Raw genomic sequence first — 27,971 nt, 5'->3', positions numbered from 1 at the left:
AGAGGAGCTAGCCGAACGTCTGAGGCAGCAATGCCCATTCTGCCTTCACCACTTCGTTGATCTGCCAGGTGCAGCTGTCTCCCGAACAGAAGTACTCTGCCCACTGTAAGCGACTTCATTTTCCTGAGTGCATCTCTTTTTTTCTGAGTGCAAAAAAAAAAAGAGAGAGACTACCAGAGCGAATGTTTAGAGAGAGTACGAGAAATAATGCTTCCCATATATGTTTTTATATCTTTTCTTCTTCTTGGCGCAGACGCATTGTATAATACAGGATGGTGGTTTCAGTAAAGTTAGTAGATATCGTGGGGTTATAGCCTAATATTGAGCGCTATAAAGATAGATCAGGAAGCATTTCTGCCAGCCAATAACTTCTGCCAAACGGGAGCGTCGTCACACTGCACTCCGGGAAACTGAGCTAGTTGATAAATGCTTATGAAATTTAAGAAATTAAGGGGACTGGTGTTACACTGGCCAGGATTGAGATATTAATACTGAGCCAGAGATTTTCAGCGATTTTCCGCGTTGTCCTGCATTTTTTCTACCTCTTTTCAATGGCTGTCCAGTTAAGTTGGCATAGGTTAGTATGCGCATATCGCCTCTCGCAGGGATGTAACATATTAGCCGCTACTGCAGAGGTAGTATAACTGACAAAAACAATCCTCGAACATAAGCACTTCAGGATTGAAGTTATTTGGCCGCGTGTGCTCGAACTAGCCATTTTTTTTACACTTTCATAAATCTTTCTGGGAATAACAAGCAGATATTTGCATGTAAAGCGCTATGCGCTTGCAATGAATGACAAACGGTAAGCTGACCTGCGAAGACCTCACTCAGCTCAGCTGGAGATTAAATATCGGATTCCATTCGTTCCCTGTTGATCATCCTAATTAATAGTGTAATGCCAGTCTGCACTCTCAGCAGCAGCACGCTCAGGCAGTGTACGTTATTCGGAGCGGCGGCTGAGTTGTGTGCGGCGCTTTCCTTCAATGCGCGGTATCTAAGCATTTTATAATTCACTTACGTCATTGAGAACGATATCTATGGGTGCTCGCAATGAAGAAGCGTCGGCCCGTATTTGCGTACTTGTTAGACCAGTGATTGGCATACGTAATGAATCCTCGCGCTACTTCTCAGGCCTTTTTTTCTGGCGCTGAAAACTTTGTTGGGTCTGTCAAAGATGGTAGCGAAGCGAGGCTGCAGCTCTAAGGTAGTGAAAACGCGTCGGTGACTGAACTTTCGTGAAAACAATTTATTATCAGACCTCGCCACTGGCTGGAAACGATGCTGCTGCAGACCTGGCACTTTCTACCCTCAGTTGCGAAACCGACAGTTTACGTAATTCCTCTTTGGCGTAGTAAATGCATTGGCAGCAGGTAGGGAGTACCTAAATGTAGCACCTGAACGATTATGCATGTTGTATCCTGCAGCTCAAAAGGCAAGAACAGAACGTTTTGCAAGCGGTCAGCACTAATCTCGTCTGCCCTTGCCTTCCCCGTTTTTCTCGAAGTCCTTTCTTGTAGTGGCAACGCAGGTAGGCGGCGAATGATACAGATAGCAACTGTGACTTCTACTTTCATTGCGTCAGATATTTCTGTTCTTTAACCTTTGAAGGTGCTTTGAACGTGATCTTATGCAACGCTACCTTGGATATTTTTCTGGCAGTGTGCTACACCTATTGGTGTTTTATTATTTTTCAATGGGATTTAGCTTGTTTTCTGTCGAAAATAAGATTGTCTTATATGCCATAAAGTGAACACAATGAACAATAATTCAGAGAACCGCGGGGTAGCACGTCGTTCGTCACTTGAACGCCGGCAGATTTCTCCATTAGTTATATATCATTTTTTTCTCTTATTTGAAGCGTAATGGGCACCTTTGAAGTAGAAATCGATTACAGATACTTTTTGCGTTTACCTTGAAAAGACTTTAAATACAATTTTGTACGATAGTTTCCACATCACTGTAAAAAAACTGACGGCTAATATTTTGCGCTGAAAAACTGAAAAATATCTATCTTTCTTGAGGCCTGGCAAATAAGTTGCTTTTGGCGGAAGCAAAAAAAAAAGCTGCCTTAAAGGTTTAAAAGAAAAAGAGGAATGCACACTTTTCAATTCAACCAACAAGTTTTATTTCGTAAAAATGGATTCGGCGCTGTTATAGGCACGAAGTGTAAACCGGCGCGATCAGCAGCAAATTTGTCTGGCAGGTTGTTTTAGTGAGAAGAACCAACTCTTCAAAAGCAATGAAACAAAGCTAGACCTGACAATGTCATGCAACAACATCCTGTTTGAGCCAATAAGAACTGTTTATTTATACTAAATTGTTTGTTAGTGCCTACAGTGGAAATATACATTCTGAAAGGGCGATAGCTGCCTGCGACAACGTGGCATCTAGCTCGTCGCACTGAGTACGATTGAAATGAAAACGTAGAAGCGGTTCGCGCGTCTAACCCAAACGCAACCACCTGGAGATCAAAGGCGTGATGAAAAACAGCGCAAGGAACGGAACGAAAACACGAAGGAAGAAGACACAGACACGGGCGCTGTGTCTGTGTCTTCTTCCTTCGTGTGTTCGTTCCGATACTTGCGCTGTTTTTCATCATGGATTACCAACTAGCCCGGCATCCTGCACTTCTGATCAGAGGCAGAAGGCTTAGTCCTTCAGCAGCCGCTTCCTGGCAGATGTTAACCGTGAAAACAATATACTTACGTAGCATTGCTCCTCAGTGAATACGTCAATCAATTGTTGCAGGCGGGTGCCGAATTCCCTGCACCATGGCGAAGGAACTACAAGATCGGCGCGACATTGTGGTGGATCGTTGCTGGAGCCTCGCTCCCCTGTCTGCACTCTCGGCGCTGCTAGCCATGCTCATCTCCAAGAACAGCGCACTATTCTACGTGGCATTCGTGGACGAATTCGGAGTGAGCCGTCAGAGCGCTAGTTGGCCTCTGACCCTCAACGTGGTGATGGCGCACATGGCCGGTGGGTTTGAAGAAATCGATGCGAGCTGCTGAAAATGTTCCAAGCTCGAATATGCGGTTACAGGTTTGTTAGAACGCCCCGAAAAAAAAAAACGAAAGCCCTCAGTTTTTCTTGCTACGCACAAAAGAGAGGCTGTACTCTTTTCGTCAATCCAAAGTCTGGTTCATGCTGGTACCGCGTACTAGGCTCTTACTCTAGCATATCGATCATGACATGCAGTTGCGGTACTGGTATCCGGTGTCAACACTTTATTGTAAACAAGTTCAGCCAACATTTAACAGTTATAAAGCAATATTCGCGCGTTCGAGCTTTAGTAACGGCTTTTTGCACGCATTGTTTCGAGGAATTGTAAGGAAAATTAGTGAACAAAGACGGCTTCTCGACGTCAGATATGCGCGATTCAGAGAGCGGGTCGGGCTAGCGAGGGTAAATCCACTGCGCATTGCTCTAAGCACCCCCCATGCCACGCTGATGACGGGCACGGGAGCGTGCAAGAGGAAGTATGGAAAATGCCAAAACCGCCGTCGCGTCCGCGTTAACCCGTCCTTGGCAATGAGCCGCTTTTCCTTCTGTGCTTTGCGCGAAACACTGCAATCGTGTGTCGTCAGCGGGGTGATTGTAAACGACGACGATCGTGAACAGGATTTGAGCGTCCACTTCACGTAATCGCAACCTCACGGTGACGGCTGCGTCACCTTCTCACGGAAGGAGGAGGGTAATGAACGGAACGATGCGTTGAGAAGATCATAGGCTGCGCTCTTAGTATGGGTTTATAGGAGGAAGTCACCCGCTGCTCTCGGGTATGGTGTTGGGAGGTTCTAGACTTCAATGTAATGCACCCAGAAATAGACGAGATACGTTCGGCGATAACAAAGCCCACAGACTCTCCTGATTGCGCAGGCTTGTTTTGAGCGTAGGACGTAGTTCTAGCTTTTCTTATCCCAGTTAATGGTTTTGCCGTTGTACGACTCCTTGCTGCCTCGATTATACCGTGGCTGATAACTGGAAAGAATTATTATTTACGAGCATTCATACTAAGTGCGGTCGATGTCAAAATGGTAAAAGACAAAAGAACCGCTCAGACTGCAGCCCCTTTATTGTACGCCTCAATAACGACTCGATGCTGCCTACAGGCATATCTTGATGTAGGGTCGCTCCTCTCTACAACCTGGGCGGAGAACCCGGATGAATCGCATATTTTATTTTAGCAGGAGATGCTGTCGCCGCAAGAAAGCAGGAAACCGTACCTCTATCAGCTGTTGCGGATATGTCTGAACAGCCGGAATTGCTCTCGATATTACCCGGCCTAAGCACCTCAAACGCTCCGAGAGTCCCAGCCGAGTAGCATGTTTCCGTGGAGAACACGGCTAATGTTCAGATATCTATTATCAATATGCCGCGCATGTCGCTCCTGCCCAACCGTGCTGTTTTCTTTCTTGAACTCTTTCAGAACAGGGGTATGTGCTTCGATGGAATCTGGGCCGACGTAATACATTGGCGCTATTTGAATCGATGGTGGTCTAGGTCAAACTAACAAAGACTGCTTAGGGTTACGCATACGATATCTAATAGTGACACGCTTGGTTGCTTGGAGAACAAAGGTGAATAGCGAAGTGAAAGAGAGTACAGCTTTCGAAGGGAGCTTATCACCGTATGTAACGAGGCTGCGAACGTGAGGACTGCTAGTGCGGGCATCGGTGATTGTTAAGTAGTGGCAGAGGTTTTTGTTCGGCTTCGAACATGACTATGCCGATGTTGGTGGCAACAATTTTGCCACTGCGATGGATTTAGATTTTGCAGCGCATTTCATATATTAACGATATATCTGAATTATTCGAGAAGAGCCTCCAAGTAAGCTATCTTTTGGGTGTTACCCTTTGTGCGATAATGCGTTGAATAGTTATTTCGCGGAATCTTGAAGGGTCGCCACAAATGTACGTGGTTAACATAATATTTCAGGAACTTTTCACATCATTCAAGGGCGTGCAGCACAAAGGTTATGTACCGCAAAGTCGTTCTAATGAATTTCGCAATGGGCGCGGACTGTTGTGTGCGGAAAATGGCAGCTATGAACTCATTTACGCGTCTCAATTGAGCCAAAGGATTTTGACCACTCTTCTAACTTCGCAAGTCATACTGTTAATCCTAATTCTAAACGTTGACGTTGGTGGCACATTTCTGAGAGTATTTTTTTTATTTAGGGGAGCGTTCATAAGACAACTAATAGGAGATAGCTCAAAATCACTACATCACTTATCAGCTATCCGTAGATAGCTTTTGGCCTCAAACTCGTCAACACAGTGCTGCATTAGTTTGTTCTTTGATGCAGTGGAGTCATTTGATGGAGTGAGTGCTCGAGGCAAAGCGTAAGGGCCCTCTGCGTAGAGAGGAGGAGGTTGATTTCTGGGTAAAAGTTTTTAGTAGAAGGCGCTAAAGTTAAGTAATTTCCTGTCCTGTCTCGAGGTGGTTCCCGCCTCAGTAACTGCAAGAACAGCTTGTTGTGAGAATTGGCCTGTCGTATTTGTAACTTCGAATAATTATGAGCTAAGCGAGAGGTTCACTTTTAACATTATAGTGCCGGGTGCTTTCTATAAGTTAAACAGATCAAAATGAAGTAGATATGCACGAATAAGAATATAATGACGCAATACCTGCTTTGGCAAGCTATAGGGTATTTTCATAACTGAATGCAGCTAAAAGTTTTTGAGCACACCTTGCTAAACTCCACGTCCTTCGTTGTGCGCCTTTCTTTAGACCACACTATTGCGTTTCAGTACGGCACACTCATGACGACGTTTACTCCAACACTATGCAGGTTTGCTAGTCATGGTGCTGCAAGAAAGGATCACCATTTATCAAATCGCCTTATCAGGCAGTCTGCTGAACTTCGGCGCACTCGTCGCCTGCGCCTTCGTTCCGAACATCGCCTGGATGACCGTCACGTTGGGCCTCATCAATGGTGAGCAAAATACGTAGCCGTGGAACTATCGATCGCAGACCACTTTCATACTCCAGGCCGGTATCTTGCCGCCACACATAAACGTCACCTTTATCGAGAGAATACCGCAGCCAGTATTATGCCTGAGAATGTTCGCTTCTGCGGAGAAAGAAATACTGAGACGTCAACAGACCAAGAGATAACATCGGAACACTGCATACTATCCTGCATTTTTATTTCCTTCTATCACTGTGTGTTTCCAAAGCCAACACACTTTAAGACACCGCTCTTTCAGTTTTATCAGTTTCAGCATTCAAAGCTGATTCGTTCAATTGCTTTTGTGCGCGCTATTCAAACCCAAAGTCACGCTGCTATTGCCTGCGCCTTATGACGTGCCTATCGAAGCCCAAGGGCTGCATGCGGCAAGCCTTCTTTTTTCGTCTACCCTCCGAGTTCAAGATACGTGCGGAGTTATTTGTGCAGGCTCCTGGCTCTAAACAGGGCAGTTCAGTTTTAAGACTGTCACGATATGGTGGGCGGCTAGATGTTTGATTGGCGCCGAAGTTATAATTAATCGGGCCAACCTGCCCACCACTGCACTCTCCGTAAATTAGGAGGGGGTGGAGCGACAAATTTCTCCACCCCGCGTGCGGAAGATGAGGTTAGACTGCTGACCGGCGATAGGGGCCACGCCTGATTAGCCGTTGACCGGAGGCATGAGGCGTATAGGCAAGTTTCTTCAGCAACCCTTTTACTTGGGTAAGAACACGAACAAACGGTTACAAAACAAACCCAGCAAAACAGCGGCAATACAGAGACGCGACACGAATTACAAGCACAAAATCAGAAGCACACAAACAACTATTAACAATAAGAAGGAAAACAACAGGGCGAGAACTATACAACAAGGTTACACGATTAAAGCAATATACAAAGGAATAGGACGAGAACAGCGACAGAACAAAGAAAAGAGCAGAGCGAGTGGTGAGAATCGGTGACTTAGCTGCGTAGTGGCAAGGTCCGGTCGCAGGGAGCGTCGGGCTGCGGAAGCGCGCGGTGCTGATGGGGGGTGCGGATACGGGCAAACTTGGGCCACGGGTTACGCGTCTTCCACGCGTCTTTCGTGGCCGCCGTCGCCGCGCTCTACGCGTCAGACACCGCCTAGGCTCGCTTGCCGACCACTGCCCTGGCTGACCCTACACACGTCGGCACGCACCGAAATCTCTGGACCAACTAACTCGGTCGTGATTTTCCCGCCACCGTGTTCACGTGACAAACCACAAAAAAAAACAAATAAAAGCAAACGAATCCTCTCGGCCCCGTGCACCAACGATATACAGATGTTGAGAAGGGGGGAGAAGAAGCATGAAGAAACTGAAGGGGACGCGAAGGAAAGGTATGGTCCTAACGAGGAGGGATGTTAACTTCTCAAGGTTGGGACGGGTGCTAGGGCCTTCACCGGCCGCTTCCCGTCCCCCCCCTCGTGAAAGCACTCTCTTCCCGGCGATAATCCTGAGGAGGGGGGCGGCGTAGTCTCGACCCCCCCAGCGTCGCGAGGGGTCAACGCCCACGCGGGGGGAGGCAAAGTCATTGCCGCTGCGTCGCGACATGCCCGCATACGGCCGGCGCCGTGGCCAGCCGTGGCCACTTTGGTCGGAGAAGAAAGAAGAAAAATAAAGCATGCGCGCACTTTGTGACACAACCCCCACGAAAAGAATGTTATTCTTAATAACATTTCAAAATCAAATACACAAATGTCGTGCATGCACAATTGCGTCTTGCCGAGCAAGCAAACGAAGATGAATTAACGCGCACTTCACTGTTAGGAGCGCGCACCAGTTCTTCGTCGCACAACGTTTCCCACGATGGCTCGCACAGTCGCGCACTGCACACTTCACGCAGTCACGTCACAGTCACTGCAGACTGTTCCACACAGCACTTGAAATTGAAACAGTTCAACACTGCACACAACATCCGCAGATTTTGCGTTACCAAAAATTCCAAGCACAAAAAAGGCCACAACATATAAAGACAAAGAAAAGGAATGACCACTTAGGCGGAAAGGAGCTTCGGAGCTCGTGATCGCCTAGGTTCCGGTGAGTGCAATGAGTGCCGGACTGTTGTCGTCCTTTAGTACGGCACTGAGGGGGACTTCACCGTGCCTCTTGGTGCGGAACTTTCCACACAGAAATTTTCCTCCGCCTGCTTGGACTGTGCGGCAGTTATCGCGAAAGATCGCTCGAGCGTCGGCGATATGACGCTTCCACCGTAGTGCTCTAACGCGAGCGCGTCTCTTCGTAGGACGCAGGTTGGGCGAGCGCGCCTTTCCTTTGTTAGCGCTACGCCTGTCAGTCTCCTTCGAGCTGCACAGAGCCAGCGCATTGTAACCCGACCGCTCGTAGGAAAAGCCACCCTGGCGAGAAGTTGTTGACTGTACGTCATTTGCCGGCCGTGCGCTTGGCTGCGCGGAAACGGCAATCTCGAAGCAACCGGCTTGCTCCGAAAACGGGCCCTCCGTTAAAGCGACCGGCCCTGTGTCGGCTGCTTGTCGCGGTTCTAGCCGCGCGGGAACTGCGGCATCATCGCGACCCGCTGGTTCCCCTACGGAGCACAACTGTGCTCCGTTCTCCCGGTCCGGCTCTACAGCCGACGCGTCCGAGCAATGCTCCTTGACTCTGACCGCTCCGTCGATCTCGGCCTCGGGTTCTTCGACGACATCAAGGTCGTCACACTCCCCTCCTTGCGGCTCTGCCAACCTCTCAGGAACCGAGACAGCCACAGGATCCTCTCTGTCAGGCTCTACAGCCGACGAGTCCGAGCAATGCTCCTCGACTTCGACCGGTCCGTCGAGCTCTGCTTTTCTTTCCTCATCATCATGAGGGTCGCGGCGCTCCAAGCTCGCTGCACGGTCCGCCGCTCGGGAGCCGTGACATAGCCGGGATCTCTATTCCCGAAAGTGCGCCCCAGTGTCCCGTCCTCCAGGTCAGGCGACACTGTTGCCTCCAATGTGACGTTTGAGGGCGGTGCCTGCACTCGGTTGAATTGCTCTTCCAGCATATTCATTTCAGGCGTTTCCGGAACCACCTCTACCCCGATCGCATGGTCGAGCTCACCACTTCGTCCTTTGACGATACAAAGTTCCCTCCCTTTGAACGTAGGCTCGTTATGCTCGGGAGGCGTCCGGAAAACCACCTGGTCTGCCGCCGGTGCCACTTCTGCTACCGCCCTGCAGTCGCCTTGCCGGTAATCTCGTTCGCCGGCATCAAGCACCTTCTGTGCTGCCTCACCTGGCACTTCGCTTCCGTTTGAAGCGTGATCAGAGCCTTCGCCCCAGCTAGCCTTGCTTCGTGCTCGGAGAGCCTCAAGTTCTCTCTGCAGCTCCAGCAGCCTGCGCGCTGAGCGCGCTTTGTCTAGCTCATCCTCCTGGCGGCGACGCTCGCGTAGCGCTATCCGCTCGTCGCACACAAATTGGCGAAGGGCTGCTCCCGCGAGACCTAACGCCTTTCCGCGCCCGATGAGCCTTTCTAGGTCCTCCATCGCGCCGACTCTACGCACCTTTCAATAGGGCGCGTACGTCAAGTCTGGCCTGAACCCTACGCCTCCCGGTCAGGGCTAATCGTGGTCAGCAAGCCCTGTCGTGGACGCCAATTGTCACGATATGGTGGGCGGCTAGATGTTTGGTTGGCGCCGAAGTTATAATTAATCGGGCCAACCTGCCCACCACTGCACTCTCCGTAAGTTAGGAGGGGGTGAAGCGACAAACTTCTCCACCCCTATCGCCGGTCAGCAGTCTAACCTCATCTTCCGCACGCGGGGTGAATATTGCTTTAATCGTGTAACCTTGTTGTATAGTTCTCGCCCTGTTGTTTTCCTTCTTATTGTTAATAGTTGTTTGTGTGCTTCTGATTTTGTGCTTGTAATTCGTGTCGCGTCTCTGTATTGCCGCTGTTTTGCTGGGTTTGTTTTGTAACCGTTTGTTCGTGTTCTTACCCAAGTAAAAGGGTTGCTGAAGAAACTTGCCTATACGCCTCATGCCTCCGGTCAACGGCTAATCAGGCGTGGCCCCTATCGCCGGTCAGCAGTCTAACCTCATCTTCCGCACGCGGGGTGGAGAAATTTGTCGCTCCACCCCCTCCTAATTTACGGAGAGTGCAGTGGTGGGCAGGTTGGCCCGATTAATTATAACTTCGGCGCCAATCAAACATCTAGCCGCCCACCATATCGTGACAATTGGCGTCCGCGACAGGACAAAGAAAAGAGCAGAGCGAGTGGTGAGAATCGGTGACTTAGCTGCGTAGTGGCAAGGTCCGGTCGCAGGGAGCGTCGGGCTGCGGAAGCGCGCGGTGCTGATGGGGGGTGCGGATACGGGCGAACTTGGGCCACGGGTTACGCGTCTTCCACGCGTCTTTCGTGGCCGCCGTCGCCGCGCTCTACGCGTCAGACACCGCCTAGGCTCGCTTGCCGACCACTGCCCTGGCTGACCCTACACACGTCGGCACGCACCGAAATCTCTGGACCAACTAACTCGGTCGTGATTTTCCCGCCACCGTGTTCACGTGACAAACCACAAAAAAAAAAAAATAAAAGCAAACGAATCCTCTCGGCCCCGTGCACCAACGATATACAGATGTTGAGAAGGGGGGAGAAGAAGCATGAAGAAACTGAAGGGGACGCGAAGGAAAGGTATGGTCCTAACGAGGAGGGATGTTAACTTCTCAAGGTTGGGACGGGTGCTAGGGCCTTCACCGGCCGCTTCCCGTCCCCCCCCCCTCGTGAAAGCACTCTCTTCCCGGCGATAATCCTGAGGAGGGGGGCGGCGTAGTCTCGACCCCCCCAGCGTCGCGAGGGGTCAACGCCCACGCGGGGGGAGGCAAAGTCATTGCCGCTGCGTCGCGACATGCCCGCATACGGCCGGCGCCGTGGCCAGCCGTGGCCACTTTGGTCGGAGAAGAAAGAAGAAAAATAAAGCATGCGCGCACTTTGTGACAAAGACCCCGGGTAAGAAATCGGACGTCAAGTTTTGCGTCCGAAATTAGATACCCCATTTCCCAGAACGAACGCACTCTTTATCTCTAAAGGCTACTTGATAATGGGTAGGGCTGGTGGAGGATAAGTAACACTCAGGATAATAAGTAATACTCAGGATAAGTAAAAGAGCACAAACGGGGCAGAAATTTCTCTCATGAAAAGTATTTCATCCTGTACGATTCACAATCTAAATGAAACAAAAGGTTCTCTTCAGTACAGTTCTCGCGCTCGAGGGCGTAATAAACAGCTTAATGCTGTCTCAAGAAAGCATAAAAAGAGTCCAGTTTAACGCAATTTCCAGCATTTCGCACGAAGTCTAAGGGCAAAACGTTGCTGCAATAACTAATATGGCATATCAAAAATAGAAACCCCACCTAACGAGGATGGTTTTTAACGAGACAGCATTAAGGAGCCCATGTCGCAGAAAATTCGGCGTGGTCGTCGCCATCGTTGACCGCGAACGAAAATTGCTCGAAAGAATCTGCATAGGAGCAACCTAGGGGCCCACCTAGGGCACGTGGCCTTCTGCGCCATCGCAACCTGCCCACCGAATTGAGAAAAGTGCCCACCGTTGCAGCTTACACTTCAATTAATGATTTAATGGTCCCAAGACGCCCGGGAAGAGCAGCCTGGATCCGGGAAGCCCCACCGGAGACTGCACCTGCCATTACAGGGCAGTGACGGATCGCTTAACCTCGGAACCACTCCAGCACGAGTGATAGGAGGTCTCTTAGGGATCTACTCATATCAATTCGAGAATGACCCATTTCGCACATATGGGCAATTACTGATTATTTTTATACGGTCATACCCTTGAGGTCGAGCTTCCGCGTCCACTGCAGTTTTTAATTTTTGTTGATTCCCTGATTCCTCGTGGAACATTCTTAATGCGTGTCTATCCCGCGCGATGAGTCATAGTAGTCTTGACATTCGGGAGATGGCTTCCAGAAGTATTGAATAGTTCATAAGCGTTCAGAAACGCACGTCTGGTAGCATTCGCTGTCGGCATCGGGAAACTGCTCATCAAAATTAACTCGCGCATTTACTACGCGAGAAAAAACAGTGCTAATTTTTGAAAGCCAAAGTAAGGGAAGGAAGGAAGGAAAGAGACTTTAATGGATAATGGAGAGGTCTGCCTGGTTATGGGCCTGGCATGCTACTCCAGATGAGGATGAAAGAAAAGGGTGAAAAAAAAGGTGACATCAAACATACTCAACACTCAACAAAGTAAGGGGTGCTTTTATTCAACAGTACTCTATATTGGGCGAGTTGGTTGACATACATCTTGCAAAATTTTAGCGCGAAAAACACGGACAGAAAGAGTAGACGCAGCTTCATCCTTTATATCTCTACGCGTTTTCGAATAAACTTCCAGTTGTTAGTCAGCGCTCGTGTCGTCTACTCTTTCTGTCCGTGTTTTCCGCGCTAAAATTTTGCGAGGTGCTTTTATTGTGCGAACACTTTCATTTGGCAAGCAGATACGGTAACAATCTGGTTTCTCGAGAGCTATTCCTTAAGAGTTTTGTGGTTATTTTTCTGCAAAACTTACTATTATGACCACTCGTTTCGTTGAACATAAAACGGTGATAGCCTTTGCCGCTTATGCGCCCTAAACCCTGTGGTAGCTCATCAAAGGTCGCTTTCAAAGTCCTTGTCCAACAACGAACCAGTGAATAGATAGGGTGAGTTCAAAGTTGCATTTGTGGGACGGGATTTGCTTATCAGCGCCTATTGCTCATGGTAGAGAGCAGCGCCGCGGACGACATGAACATGAAGGGTTGCTTTGTTTTATGGTTTATGGTCTATGCGGGTTTAATGCCCCAAAGGGACTTAGGCTAGGAGGGACGCCATAGTGAAGGGCGACGGAAATTTTGCCCACCTGGGGTTCTTTAATGCGTACTGACATCGTACAGTAAACGGGCCTCTAAATTTTCGCCTCTGTTAAAATTCTCCAGTCGAAGTCAAACACGCGTTGTTCGGGTCAGCAGCCATAACCACTGAGCCACCGCAGCGGCGGTTGCCTTGTTTTGTTTCGGATATTTTCTGCACGGACTCGCCGGTAAACAGCAATAGTGGAGCTGCCACCGCCGCGGTGATCTCCTCGGGCATCACCACACACGCGACAGCGGCGATCATGCGCATCCGGGACAATGGGGAAGCGGAAAGAGTCACTGTAGCCCTAGGCATCGCCCATATGACTCTACACACCGACGTGACGACATTCTGCACCGATTCCCGAAGAGCATACAGACACTTTTACCGCGGCATCATCCCGCGCATGGCCTCCCGTACACCCGAACACTTCCCGTACCGTAACCCCCGCTAACTTTCACAAGGCGCCCTGGGCCCGCGGATATCCTCTTTAGTGAACACGCTCATGCGCACGCTCGATAAATCCGTCTTACACCTCACTCAGTAGGGGATAAGTTGGGGATAAGAGTTAATGGAGAATACCATAGTACTCTGCGACTGGCTGATGGCATTGGCTTAGCTCACTCAGGTCATGAATTACAAAGCATGATCAATGACTTAGACAGGCAGGGCACAACGGTGCGTCTGATAATTAATATACAGAAACCCACAAAGTAATGTTCTACAGGTTTGGAAGGGGGCCGCTGTTTACAGCTGATAGCGAGGCGCTGCAAGTGGTAACGGAATACGTCTACTCAGGGCAGGTAGTGACCTCAGATCCGGATCACGAGAGGGAAATAACTGAAGAATAAGAATGAGGGGGAGCTTATTTGGCAAGTTGTCTCAAATCAAGAATGGCACTTTACCAGTATCCCCAAGAGAAAAGTACATATCAGATGCATCTCACCCATACCTATGGGGCAGAAACGTGGAGGAGTGCGAAAAGGGTTCCACTTAACCTGAGGACCACGCAGCGAGCTATGGAAAAGGAAATGATAAGAGTAGCATTAAGGGAAAGGAAAAGGGCGGAATAACTAAGAGAACAAACGCGGGTTAATGACATCCTAGTCAAAATCAAGAAGAAGAAATGAGCTTGGGCATGGCATGTAAAGCGAAGGCAAGGTAACCGATGGTCGTTAAGTGTAGTTAATTGGATGCCAAGAGAAGGCAAGCGTAGGAGAGGGCGGCAGAAAATTAGGGCAAGATGAGGGGGATAATGACACTCCACTCACTGCAACTGCTGACAGGCCCCAGTGGCCGATCTCAAACCCTACCTTCGGGCTCGCCTGCAACCGCCAGCAACCGCCCTTTTCCTAAGCCTATACCGCTCTTCCTGGGAGGACGCCCTGCAATCTGCCGACCCGATGAACCAGCGAAGACTCAAGTGGCAAGGAATAAAGCGCAGGCCAGGGGGCTCCTTGCTGGACATCCCAAAAGTACATTGCAGCCCTGAAACTAATGAAACAAGTCTCAATCATTTCTGGAACATCGCAAACGCAGGAATTTACCGTGGACACAAAATGCCTTTTCTTGGCCAAGGTTTAAAGGGCAGTCTCGCTATGTCGCTTATAGAAAAAATGTCTTGGAGCACGGCGAGAGGGGAGGGGCATTGTACGTACTCTTTTCAGTACGTAGTCAGTAATAATAATAATAATAATGGAGTAATTACTCCTTGGAATCCACCCGCATTGGCTGCGCTTGGGTGGATGCCAATGAGTAATTACTCCCTTATCTACTCCAATGAGTAATCTACTCCACCTTGCGGGATTTCCCTAAAACATTTGACCAATACTGTTCCCACTTCGAGTTATTGATCAATTCGCTCTCACCCTACGATAAGCTTGCCGTCCCGGTTAACTCATTTGGTAGAGCGACTGCTCCGGTGAAGCCGTGATCCCGGGTCCGAACCTCGTACCATTACGAATTTTTCTTTAACTGCGAAGTTCCTGAGAAAGCTGTATAGCTTTCCTTTGTAGTCGTGTAGATGCGCTTGGATGGATGCCAATGAGTAATTACTCCCTTATTACAAATATACTCCGCCTTGGGGGATTCACCTAAAAAATTTGACCACTAATAATAATAATAATTTCCTTATTTGTGTCGTCGGGTACACGGTCGACACTGGAGGCCGGCAGTAAAAGCTGTCACAAACGAAAGCTTGACAGAGCCGCAGGCCCCCATGCACTTGGCAGCGGTACAGTGGCAATGCTTATATGCAAGAAAGATACTATACACAGTACAGCTCACAGTACACCCTGATAAATGAATTCCATTTTTCTAGACAGGACACAACATAAAATTTTGTGATATACGGCATACATTAATAGATAGAACATAGAACAGAGCTTACAACCTGATGAATAGAACATAAAATTACCGTGGCTTAAGGTATGAAACAATGACAGGTCAAATTCTATGAACTAATAAGAACAATATGCACAGGCGGTTATAGTCTAGTAAGGCAAGAAAAGTCGGTCAAGATTAGAATTCACTCGTCCGGAGGAAGTAGCATGGATACAATACAATAAAAAACTGGTAGGTATACATGGTCACTTTGCGTAAGGAGAAATTACTCAGTTGAAAAGGATATGGGTGTAGAAACAAACTCAAGTATTAAGAAGCAGAAAAAGAAGTGTAATTGCGGATTGCCAGTGACAATCAGGCATGATCATTTGGACATGCATTTTTGATTTCTTTAAATGGATGGCATGCCCCGGTAAACCAAAATACATAGAACGGTACTTAGGTGGAGGTAATAGCGTACAGACAAATACTTGGACAACCGTTTCCTCTAACAAAACTTCAGTTTGGGCTGGATGGTGCATAGCTTATATTGAAATGAAATTTAAGCGCACACGAAAAACGCACACAAGAGGAGGATACACACAGGACAGGCGCTACAGTATAGCGCCTGTCCTGTGTGTATCCTCCTCTTGTGTGCGTTTTTCGTGTGCGCTTAAATTTCATTTCAATATAAACCGTTTCCTCAACACTGAAAACAGGAACCCAGGGAAGAAACGAACAAGCAGGAAATAAACAGCCAAATACACCTCGTATAATAAGTCTCAAAAACACGGTCGATCAGAAACATTAGAAGACACAGTGAGGTTCTGTAAAACAAACTAAATTGACTTACAAGAATGCACGCACTATTGGGTGTGTAGCATCACGGAAAAGCATCAAACGCCAAACTATCCGCCGAACATACAGGTGGTCTAAACCAACATCACCAGCATTGACAGCCCGGAAAATGTTATCATGCCTCACAGATTCAAAAGACGAGCATTAAACTAAAGTGCCGAAAACCCTGTGAAAACGCTGGATATAAAGTCTTATGCAAACGAATAACCTGGAGTGCGTATGATAGTTTAGTAGCAAGAAACAGATTACATGCAGTCGCCCTTGCAAAATTGGAGAGACAATAGGGGACAAAAGTCTGAGCATAACCCTGAGGTGCTAGCACGCGGTCTTTCGAGTAATGTGCACTATGCTTTGACAGTGCCATCGCCGCAGAACACCACACAACGCGCTAATGTGTAAGCCTCTCGCGTGGGGTTTCGGTATCGTCGACTTCATCAACTTTCATTCGGGTGGCGCGAACAGGTGAGCATCGCTGGTCGCTGCACTAGAGTAGTACGCCAGCACCGCAGACGAACACGCCGCGTGCATCGTTTCGCAATCAGAGCACGTGAGTAGTGTTAAGTGCCTGATCCGTAATTTGTATGTGAAATGCCGAAGTCATGCATGCATACGGAACGCTAAAAACCGAAGGCCATACTCGGCAATCAAAGCGCCTAGCAATCAAGGATGTCCACGTGTCCATAAAGAAAGAATTACCAGCAACAAGCAGTGGCCTGAGGAAGAATGCAATCTTAAACTCTTTTCCCTCACTCGAAACCGCGATAGACACCGACGGAGATACATGCGCAGCCTTTCTGGACCCGTTCGCAATATTGATATCGATACGCTTTCATTTCCAATTCTTATCCTCATTTTTTAGCGTTCCGTGTGCATGTGTAATTGCTGGTTTTTCTATAATAAAGCTCAAATAAAGTCAGCGCTCCTCCCGTCTTGTTCACTGCGATATTGGATGTTATGAGTTTGTACCAACTTTCCCAGCTTCGTTCGCAAATACCTCTGCTCAAGCAGCTGGTTTCAGCGCCGCCGTATTTATTTATTTACTCAAGAATTAGCCTGCATTGTCCCAAAGGAGAGGGGTTACAAGTTGGCCAAAAACACGTTTTCATTTGTAGCGCACGATTGCATATCTGAAAGTAGGTTTCATTGTCGCACAGATTTAACAAAAAAAAAAGAATTGGCAAACAAGTTTTTCCTGGTACGGTGCTCTTGAATTCTGCATGCATGATCATTCCGTTTAGAAACATGAAAGGGTTGCTAAAATATATTTCACAATTTATTCCTGTTCATCATAAAATATTAAATGCCAAAATTCAGGTCAGCTTTCTACTAGAAACAAGAGACTCCCACTGCAACTCTGCTTTTTCATAGCTGCGCAACTATCTTTTCTCCAGTGCCTGGCTAAAACGAACTATGCTGCACTGTTGTGTATTTTCAACAATTTTTCAATTAATCAATTAATGATTGCTGTGCAGGGTCCCACACAAAACAGGTATTCCATGATAGGTCTAACAAAGATCAGGAAAGCAGTCCTCTTTAGGCTTGGCCACGAGCAACACAGATTTCTTTAAATGAAATTCAGCGACCTACCAGCTTTAGCAACCACTCTCTGCACTCTATGGTCAGTCATCGACAATAAACCTCGTGGTTATAAATTCATTAATTATGAGAAGCTGGACTGGAATCATGTTTCTCTTTTCTGAAAAAAAAATAGGTGAGAACAATTCTCTGCATTCAAATGCATTTTCTATTTGAAACGTCAGTCATGCATGAGCGCTAAGTCATTTTGAAGTTGAGCATCATCGCAAACGGTTTAGTTTTTCAGTGCAAAAAGCAGTTTCATTTCATTTCATTTTAATACCTTAAAGGGGCTGCGAAAAAGTGCTTGGGGGGATACCGGCTATACTTTAGGTGGGTTGTTTATGTCACACAGATGCTGACTTAAATATAATTACAGGAATCGATGCACAGGAACGGGAGTTATTCAGTGAAGAAATTTCAAAATACAAGCAAACAAAACGCTGCCCTCAACTCGATTTTGGCGGGGCTTCCCACTCCTATTTCGCTCTCCCAATGACGGCACCTGGCGCAACCAATCAAAACAGCCAGCCAGAGCACGTCGCGGGAGTTTGTACTCCATGGTTCCCTGCTCTCTGTAACTCGTTCTTGCTGAGGCTAGCAACGTCGTTTCCATGCCAGAGCGCCCCTGATGGTGTATTTTTATTTTACTTGCTTTACAGGGCTTTTATCTAAGACAAACAAGTTGTTTTTGTTGATCTAATATAAAACGCAGAGAGGTGACAAAATGTGTCTAGTTATTCACACAATTTGAAGTATATTTACTGTTTGTCCGATCATCAAGCTCGCGCCAGGTGATGTCATATCCGCTGCTAAAAACCCGCCACTGTGTGGCGACACCATCAGAGCCATGAAGTTGTTTTTGGGAGGACATTAAAATATTAAAAAACGGAATATACGCGGTATTACCGACGCTAATAGCACCATTATAACTCACTGTATGCAATCAACAGGCAAAACAGTTAACTAAGATTGTGTTTCTGGGCCCCTTTAAAGACCCACTGGGGGAATTACATAAGGGGTGGGTACAAACAGTCAAATGAACAAGTGTTATGTTTAAAAATGGTTGGTAATAGCTTCGGCGAATGTGGATGGGCATGAGATGGTAGCGATATCATTGGAGAGGTCGTTCCAGTCTACAGAAACACGGAGAAAAAAAGAAGCGGCACAGGTAACAGTACGGGCACGGGGGCGAAACACTTGGAAAGGATGACGAATGTGGTGGGATATGCCGGCTGGTGCGGCAATGTAGAGAGCGCAGCGCAGCGAACTATGGAAAAATTTATGGTATAGGCAGAGGCTAGAAATATGAAGACGAAGTGAAAGGGGCGTTAAACTGGATTCTGCTTTTAAAGATGTCACATTGATGTCGTACGAATAGGAGGAATGAATGAATCTGGCTGCTCTGTTTTGAAGTGACTCGAGCGCATTGATAAGGTAAACTTGATGAGGGTTCCAAACTGGCGATGCCTAATCTAACTTTGACCTGACAAGAGATTTATATGCTAGTAATTTTACCTGTTGGGGGAGTAGCGAAGATGACGTCGTAAGAATCCGTGAGTTTTATTAGCCGATGAAATGATGTTAGTAACGTGTGTAGCCCATGATAAGTTGTTACACAGCTTATCTGCGTACAGACGTCTAATAGAACAAAATGGTTTGGTTTATTGGTTTATTGGTCTCAAAGCAACTCAGGCTATGAGAGATGCCGTAGTGAAAGGCTCCGGAAATTTCGGCCACCTGGGGTTCTTTAACGTGCACTGACATCGCACAGTACAGGGGCCTCTAGAACTTCGCCTTCATCGAAATTCGGCCCCCGCGGCCGGGATCGAACCCGCGTCTTTCGGGTCAGCTGCCGAGGGCCGTAACAAATGAGGCACCGCGGCGCGGGGTACTAGAAGAAATATTGAGGTAAATATGTATATACATTAAACACAGAAGTGGTCTTAGGACCGATCCCTGTGGGACTCCGGGCGTCACTTCTACATAATCTGAAGACATTGCATTCAGCACTACACACTGACGGCGCCCAAGAAAATAATCCTAAATTCACGTTATTACAGGTGTGTCCAGGTTTAACATTTTTAGTTTACAGAAAGTTGATGTGTTACAGTGTCACACATGTTTCGAAACTCAAAAGTAAACAGTATGCCTGCCCGCATCGTCGAGTCCAGATACAAGTTCATGGTAAAACCCGACAAGTAGTGCAGTAAAAGACTAACCTTCACGGAAACCGTGCTGTTTCTTTATTAAGAAGTCATTTTTACTAAGTTGTTGATTATGTACGTGTATAAGGTGTGCCCTAGGACATCATGTGAAAGTGATGCTAAAGAAATGGGCCTACAGTTCAAGACGCCTCTTCGTGTTCCGCCTTTATGAATTGGGCTTGCATGTGCTATTTTTTAGCCGTGGGGGAAAATGCCGGTACCCATAGATTTTGCATACACGGTATAAATAATTTGATATAAGATGAGCCAAGCGCTTCAATAAAAGGGGGATTTGCCGTCAGGGACGCATGCCATTCTCCGCTCGCCGCAGGGCCTCATTTCTATATTCTTCCGTACAATTTCTTTCTTTTTCGCAGTTATTTTAATTCGCTGCGTGAATTGTGCGTTATATGTGTACTGTTCCTGACCATTTACTTCCTTGGGTGCAAAAACTGACTGAAAGTAGTTAGTGAAACAAGCTGCCTCCTTGGTGTCATCGACGACGATGTTCTGTTAAACATATTGCTTAGAACTTGCTAAAAATCATTGGAAACGTTTGCGATAAAATGCTCTGACAGCGTATTAAGAGTCGTCATCCAGCGTGAGTGTGCGCCATACTGACTCCACATTGTTGCAGTTGATGTCAAGTAATGATGAACTAGGACAACCCACGAGCGAAAATCGCCTCCGTCAAGGCGGTATCTGACTTTACGATAAGCGACAGATTCATTGGGTAACACCTCGCTATTGCGCATTGATGATCTAGCTATGCTTCAGTGCCAAACACTCTGTCAGCACTTACAACTCTAGTAAAGTGGCAGTTATCAACTTTATTTACAATCTTTCTACAGTTCATTACTACGGCAACTGAGTACCGTCCGAGGCATTTCTTTCTCCTCTTAGGGAGTCATCATTGCACCGCCGGAGCAGGTTCTTGTTTTTTAGGTCCCATCTAAAAGCCGTTTCGTTACCGATTAGATTATCGTGATTTGTCTTTATCTTTTTACTTTTGTCTGCGTATGTAACATTAGCATATTCCCTTAATTGCTTCCGTACGTACCTGCTGTTAGCTGTAAAAACCCTACAAAGGTGAGAAACATCTGTGAGGCCGTGGAATTGCCAGTTCGTTGCATTTTTTTAAAAAAGCGCTCTAGCCCGCGAGTAAATCTGACCTCCTAGACCAACCGGCATGCGCGGATCTAACACCGCAATGTCAGCCTATAAGTCCCCACGAATTGCGTGCATAGTTGGACCTGCGGATTTCTCACCATAATCAATGCGATATTTTTCTACTGAAAACCCAGTGTCCTCATTTTTTCCTATCCGCAAGAATGACGGAGCACCACGAATTTCAAGAAGTGAAGCAGTGGGGAAAGGCCGGTTTTTTTTTTAATTTACTAAGTTTTCTTCCCGAGCTCGCCAAGTGCTTAAGTAAAAAAAATGTCCCATACTGTCTATAAAAGAGTGTTATCTCTCTCCTGCAGGTACAGCTGTGGGAATGATCATGCTGACGCTCTCCATATACAACATGCTGTACTTCGACAAGTACCGGGCGACGGCCAGCGGCTTCAAGTACACTGGCATGACTTTGGCGCCCCTTGCTTTCCCTTTGCTACTATCGGCACTTGTCCGAGGGTACGGCCTTCACGGAGCGCTGCTGATGCTGGCTGCCATCACGCTGAACACACTGCCCGTAGCCATGCTCATGAACAATCCGCGACCTATTTCCTTGTGCCGTCGTGGAGCACATGCGAATGGACAAAGGTTTGTTGGACGGAAAAATTACAGCAGAGAAGAAAATTGCACTACAGAGGCAAAAAATGCTGCAGAAGTCAATGGTAATGGTTCGGCTTGTCTGAAGTGTGGCACTAAAATATCGTTGCCAGCGGATATCAACAGATCGAAAGTGTTCACGGATAAACTCTCCTTATCAAGGCAGAAGGCAAATGAAGCCTATTCAGCTCTAAGAATCCCATGCGAAAGCAACGCAGAAAAAGACGTCTCCGACGGATACTGCACTGCTCAAGGACGCCGTACAACCTGGGAAGTAGATCAGCGAAATGGGACCACTTGTCATGTGAACACAAAGACGGGCTCAGGAACCGATGCTGACACACCTCAGTACTTGGATGTGTTTGTTCAAAAGACCGGTGCAGTGGGATGCGGTTCCGAATGTTTGTCTGACAACAGTACGACCTCGGTTGGACGTGGAAGTAACACAGGAACAGTGTCGAGTAGCGATGATACCGGTATCATGGTTCTGCTACGAAACCCCGCCCTCTATATTCTGGTGGCCACGTTCACCATCGGCGAGTACACCACGATCACTTTGGAGACGACAGTGCTGGACTACGCCGGTGACCGGGGCGCCCCAAGGCGTCAAGCCGAGCCCATCATCACCTACGTGGCCACGGCGGAGATGGTGGGACGCCTGGTGATACCGTTCTTCTGGGATCGGGCAAGGCTTAGCCGCTGCCTTCTCGTCGCAATGTGCCTGGTGGCCGAGGCCCTGTGCCTGGTTGGCTTGCCGCACGCCACAACCTTTCCTCAGGTTGTGGCAACTGCTGTGGTAACAGGACTACCGGCAGGATGCATAGTGGCGTTAAAACCTGTCCTGCTCAGTGATTACTTCGGCGTACAGAACTTGTCCATGTGCTGGGGCGTCGCCGGTGTTTTCTTGCTACCAGTGGCCTTTGGAGGTCCGCTGCTAATCGGTGAGTTTGAATGAGCATGTTGATCGCCATTTCTTCTGAGAATTTGGGTGCTCGTAACCAAATGATCACTGGCTCGAGGATTTGTGTTTTAGACCACTACCGGAAGCCTTCGTTTATTGCTAAAGCGTCTGCTTTTAATTAATTTCTTTTCTCCAGTTCGGGAGCATTGCGAGCATGCCTCTTCGTGCTACTCGGATATAGGGTAGTTATGCGACATACTTGCTACATTGGATTTTTTTTCATTTTTACTTATTTACATACCATAATGGCCTGGAAGGCAATCACATCGGACGGGGGTGCGGTTGAATAAGAATTAACAAAAATATTCACAGCAGAGGTAAATAGTGGTTTCCTACGGCTTGATGAATAGACACTCTTAGCGAAGCTTTTTGAGGCGGCGTTGAGGGGCTCAGAGAGCGACAATAAAATTAATCGTACGGGCCCTATTCAAATCACTACGCACAGGTGATTGGTAGTCAATCTGTGTCCCTCACATTCTCGTTACATAAAATCTGTAGTGCGCATTTAACCGAGATCTGGATTCATTTTTTTTTTCTTTCTTCACGACCTTTTCCTGCGGTGCAAATATTCCAACTCTGGTATATGCAGCGTTGTTTGTTTTTTAATCCATAGAGGTTTTTTATTTAAAAATGTTGCAAAGTACTTCGGTGCAGTGTGGGCTTGTAGAGTGTGGGCCACTGTCAGGTCGTGGAAGCCGCAGCAGTTCGCGTTCCACAGCGTTGACAAAAGGTAACGGGTAGCCACATTCGGAGAGGTCCTTGCGTACTCTGACGTTCAGCCTTCACGTCATCTGGTTTTTATTTTTATTTATTTATACAGAATACCCCTAAAGACCCTCGAGAGGGTATTACATGGGGGGGGGGGGCACAGGCGATTGAACAGAATAAAACAAAACCACAAATATAAAACAAACAAAAACATAAATAAGACACTTTGGATGACATAAGTAAGCAAAGAATCAAAAGAATGGCAGCGCGGCAAAGAACGAAGATTACTGCAGTATTAAAATTATACAAACAGAACACAAATACAATGAATCTTTTTAGTAACAAACCCTGCAAAAAAGGAAGCCATGAACAAATAAAATAACAATGTATGCGAAGAGTTAAGCAGTAGTTATTGAAGATATAAGTTTAAAATATTTATCAGGATCAGTTGTCGTTGCGATATGTGAAGGCAGAGTGTTCCAGTCACATATTGTGCGTGGTAAGAATGAATGCGCATAGATAAATGTTCTGCAGGTGAAACGTGTAACTTTAAAGGGATGATCGCGGCGGTCAAAAATCGAAGGAGGCAAAGAAAAAAAGTCGTTATGAAGTGATGGATGATGATAAAGTTTATGAAAAAGTGATAGTCGTGCAATTTTACGGCGGAGACATAAATCCTGGAGACCTGCGCGTTTCTTTAAGGCTGTGATACTGGTGTTACGTGAATAATCGGAGTAAATAAAACGAACGGCGAGGTTCTGCAATGATTCAATGTTATTTATTAGGTAAGACTGGTAAGGGTCCCAAATAGCCGAGGCATATTCAATTTTTAATTGTGCAGATGCGGTCTGCTCAACGAAAAAGCGAGGCAACCACTCATCTCTTGTGAGAGGCTGCATGGGTGGAGGGAGTTATACCCCTGTCAAACGGTACATGTAGTGTTATTTGCAGCAAATGACATTACATGTTCATGGCGTTTTTAGATAGCGTCCAGTATGAGTGCTCTTCCTGTGCGCTTTGAATTAGAGCGCGGATTGGCTTCGTTTCACTAAGACGTCTAAAAAATGAAGCTGTCCGTTTTCTCCTTTTTCGACTGTGAACTGGATGGCTTTTTCAATGTTGTTAAGATGCGCTCTAAATTCAAGTAAAGCATCCTTCTTGATAATAGAAAAGCAGTCACGGGCGTACCGTACAAAAATCTGTGTTTGTAGACTGAAGGAAGCTAGTGCGTGGTTTTCCAGCCATTCCAGTCTTAGGTTTTCAGCGGTAACAGAAACTGAAGCACCCATCGCTGTGCCGTGAACCTTTTTGTTACACACCTGGCTTAAAGTAAAATAGGTGTTACTCAGCCAGAAATGCAGGAACCAACCTGAGATCTGGCACATCGATGGGTGCCCTACCAGGCAAAGTGGCATCATATTCTAGGGCGGCGGCGCAAACCTCGACTGCTAAGTCTGTTTGAATGTGCGTGAAAAGCGGCTTGACACCAAAGAGACCATCATGTCACAGTCGTCAAGACGCGCGTTTCGAACTTTTTCTATGAAGACTGCAGAATGGCCCACATTTGTTGAGGTTCTTCTAACGATTGGAGCCAGTATGCAGTGCAGGAAACAGGAGACATTGTAGGTGGGTAAACGGGTGAAATCTACGATAGGCCTCATTTGAACATCGGTTTCTGCATCTTAGAAAGGCCATGCCAGTGCTGAGCCATTATGACATAGCAACGCGAAGTAGAGGGAATTGTGTTGGGGTGGCACCACGCGAAAGACGTCCGAAAGAAGATTCTGCACCTGTGTCTGTATCACTGCCTTTGGGTCCTTGTTGAGACGTATATAAGTGTTCTGGTTATGCCAGCATTTTACTCTTGTTGTCGACCTTGTTGACAAGAACAGTGGCATTTCCTCTGTCACGCCACGAAAAATCCTTTTGCAACTGCCAACAGGCTGCGATGTCAACCTAGCCTATGCAAAGGAATTAACCGCAACGTCATAATAATTAGTCGATTCAATTGGCTAAAGCTGTTGTGAAAACGTTGAGAATCTTTAAAAATAAGCAAACGGTAAACAAAGAATAAATGAATAAACGCTCTATAAGCGACTGGGGTCGCGTCCGCGAAAATGTGCAGACCGATCGCTGCGTCTCTGCCTGCTTTTGCTCTGTAGTATTTTCTCGCCTTTCCGAGCCGCTCCTTTCAGGAAATTTTACCTCTTAGTGCTTGCGTTGCATAAATGCAGTCGCATAATTTATTAGTGGCTATTATACTTTAAGAAGCAAAAGTACAGCAGCACTGCAAGCTTTCGTACGTTAGTTCATTACAATGTTCTTGGCCAGATACCGTTTACCCGAGTTTTTCATCCAAGTAGAGTTTAATAATAATTGTCTTGAACGCATTGCCTGCCCGAAAGAACGCTGGCACGATTATGTATCTTCACTGTGACAGAAGATGGAAGTGCCTCCCGGAATGTAGCAGATATGTATTCTATAGCGGTGTTTATACTTCGCTTTGCAATCTTTCAACTCGCTGTGCAATGCTGATCACATCTTGTTGTTAGCAAATGTATCCTTCCCATCTAAACGTCTATAATCCACGCTTTGAGTTTACTACGCCGCACTAGCCATAGCTCGTGTTATTAAACAGGAGTGTCAACTCATATATTATCATAGCTGGTAGTGAACTGTGAAAAAAATTATATGCTGCGTAAAAGGTTGCGGGTACTTAATTCCTACATTCGTCTTTTTGTTCTCTTACTAGCAACTGGTCCTTTATGCTCTACTGAGCACAAAGCAAACGACACGCTCAGAACAATGCGAGGATTCAGCACGGAATGCTCAAAAACTAAGGGTTTTAAGATGCGGTTGCGAAGTGAGGAAATAATATTATTTAAATATTTATTTAACACTTATGTAGTAGTGTTAACCAGGCGTGGTGTGCTGCGCGTTCTGCGACTTTTTTTCTCGCCTGTGCAAACCTGTGAATAGCCTTGCGCAATGGCGGTCTGCTAACTAATGTTCTGTGGCGAATACATTTACTCAAGACGTTGCCTTTTAGATATGTTTCTGCACACCTAAACGCCTCCTTCGCACGATAACCTAGAATGAGCATTTGTTGTTTCAAACGCCGCCAAGCCGCAATGTGAAATGAAATAAAATATTGCCGCTTCTCGTATGACGTATTAAGAGAGTACTCTTTTTTTATTTTTTTTTATTTATACATACTGCAGCCCTATTGGGCTATTGCAGGGGTGGGTGTGAACAACAGTTTAGGAAAACATGGAGCACAACAATGGCAAACATCCGAAACAGTACGAGTGAAAACAAGAAAAACGAAAAAACTATTCAATAGCCGCTAAAAACAGCTCTAAAGGAAGAGAGCGAGTAGAACCGGGTAAACAATTCCAATATTCGATTGCACGCGGAAAAAAACTGTATTTAAAAGTGTCCGTGCGGGCAAAAACACCAAAAATCCTGTTTTTCCAGGTCTGTTCCGCGACTCCATGGGTTCCTACGAGAACCTGTACCGCATGCTGGCAGCCCTGTGTGTGACCTGCGCAGCGGTGCTGTTCGGCTTGGACTTTACCCAGAGGCGAGCAGCCCGGGGACGAACGAGAGCCACCGAGGAGAAGCCGTGCGCATCGGTTAAATTTCGCCGTCGGTCATTTGACTCCGAACTAAACAGCAGAGACGTTTACTGAGTGCCTGAGTGCACACCACCGTAATGCAGTGATTGTTGCTCAGCCTGCCGCACCGCACTGCCACAGATAGATTCTACTTGCTCACTTTACGTGCTTCGCATTGTCAGATGAAAGCTTGCGCACTGCCCTTGAGAATGAAAACTAGCAGGTTTTGCAAATTTTTCATGCATTTTGTGTAGTGTTCAGTTCGTTATAGTGTTCGTTTTCTTATGGTTCTATTATGCTTTCCCCGGAACGGTACCAGTAACATCGCGCGCATTAAGAAATAACTCGAAGTGGGTTCGCGTGCGTGAAATTGCTAGCAACTTTTTTGACTTTCATATTTCTGCATTAGGTGTATACACCTTTCGAACCTGGGCGCTGCCATATTGTTTGCGGCGGCGGAACCGGTTTCTAGCAGTCCAGAGAGGAGGCGTTTCGCCGCTTCCACCGTGCTAGCGGGAGGTGCCCACTGCAGTCCAGGGAACAATATGGCAGCGCCCAGGGAGCCCTTTTTGGAAAGGTCTATAAAAATGTAACAAAACCATAACGCATATCGGAGACTGGTGTTGACAGTTCAAGTGGCAGTCGCTGGTATTTTCACCAAAACAGTCACCAGTACCTTTCAAAAATATACCTTTATTTTACATCTGTGAGTGCATTGAGAAAGCCCAATTCACCAGGGCAAACTGGATATTTGGCTGCAAGATGTTCTATTGAGTTGAACGCCCTGTGGACTAGGTTTTTTGTGGTGGAAGAGACACTCGTGAGTAAAGCTCAAATAATGAGTTGCATGCCGCTACGTATGGCGTTGCTTTTCGTTATGAAATGCTCCCACGAAAGGCCGAGCCTTGTCGCCAAAGAAGGCAGGAAGGAGACATTCGTTTCATCGGATTTGAAGGGTATTTCTGTTTTATACTATCCTGCGCATGCAGAATCAAGAAAGGACCTCTTGTAGACACTGCAAAGATTTCACCAAACACAAGCCCCGACCGCGAAGCCTGGACGTCTGTCTGACGAAATGTTCGTGGCTCTCGGTCGAGATCTCTGTAAGCAAGAGGCTTTCCAGGTTGTGA

General features: G+C 46.9%; 1 protein-coding gene across 1 annotated transcript; it reads left to right on the top strand.

The window, feature by feature from the left end:
- LOC149361931 (uncharacterized) lies at positions 1-27,400 on the top strand. Its single transcript, XM_089569623.1, has 5 exons — positions 1-105; positions 2,752-2,982; positions 5,798-5,941; positions 21,267-22,496; positions 26,702-27,400. The coding sequence occupies exons 2-5, from the start codon at positions 2,775-2,777 to the stop codon at positions 26,914-26,916; spliced, it is 1,797 nt and encodes a 598-aa protein (XP_089425749.1). The 5' UTR covers positions 1-105; positions 2,752-2,774; the 3' UTR covers positions 26,917-27,400.
- Positions 27,401-27,971: the final 571 nt, after the last annotated feature.

Source organism: Amblyomma mixtum, chromosome 2, assembly GCF_055824585.1.
Source record: "Amblyomma mixtum isolate Tamu chromosome 2, ASM5582458v1, whole genome shotgun sequence".
Taxonomy (NCBI): Eukaryota; Metazoa; Arthropoda; class Arachnida; order Ixodida; family Ixodidae; genus Amblyomma; species Amblyomma mixtum.
Note: the sequence above shows the minus strand (reverse complement) of the source record. Positions and strands in the feature narration are given on the sequence as shown.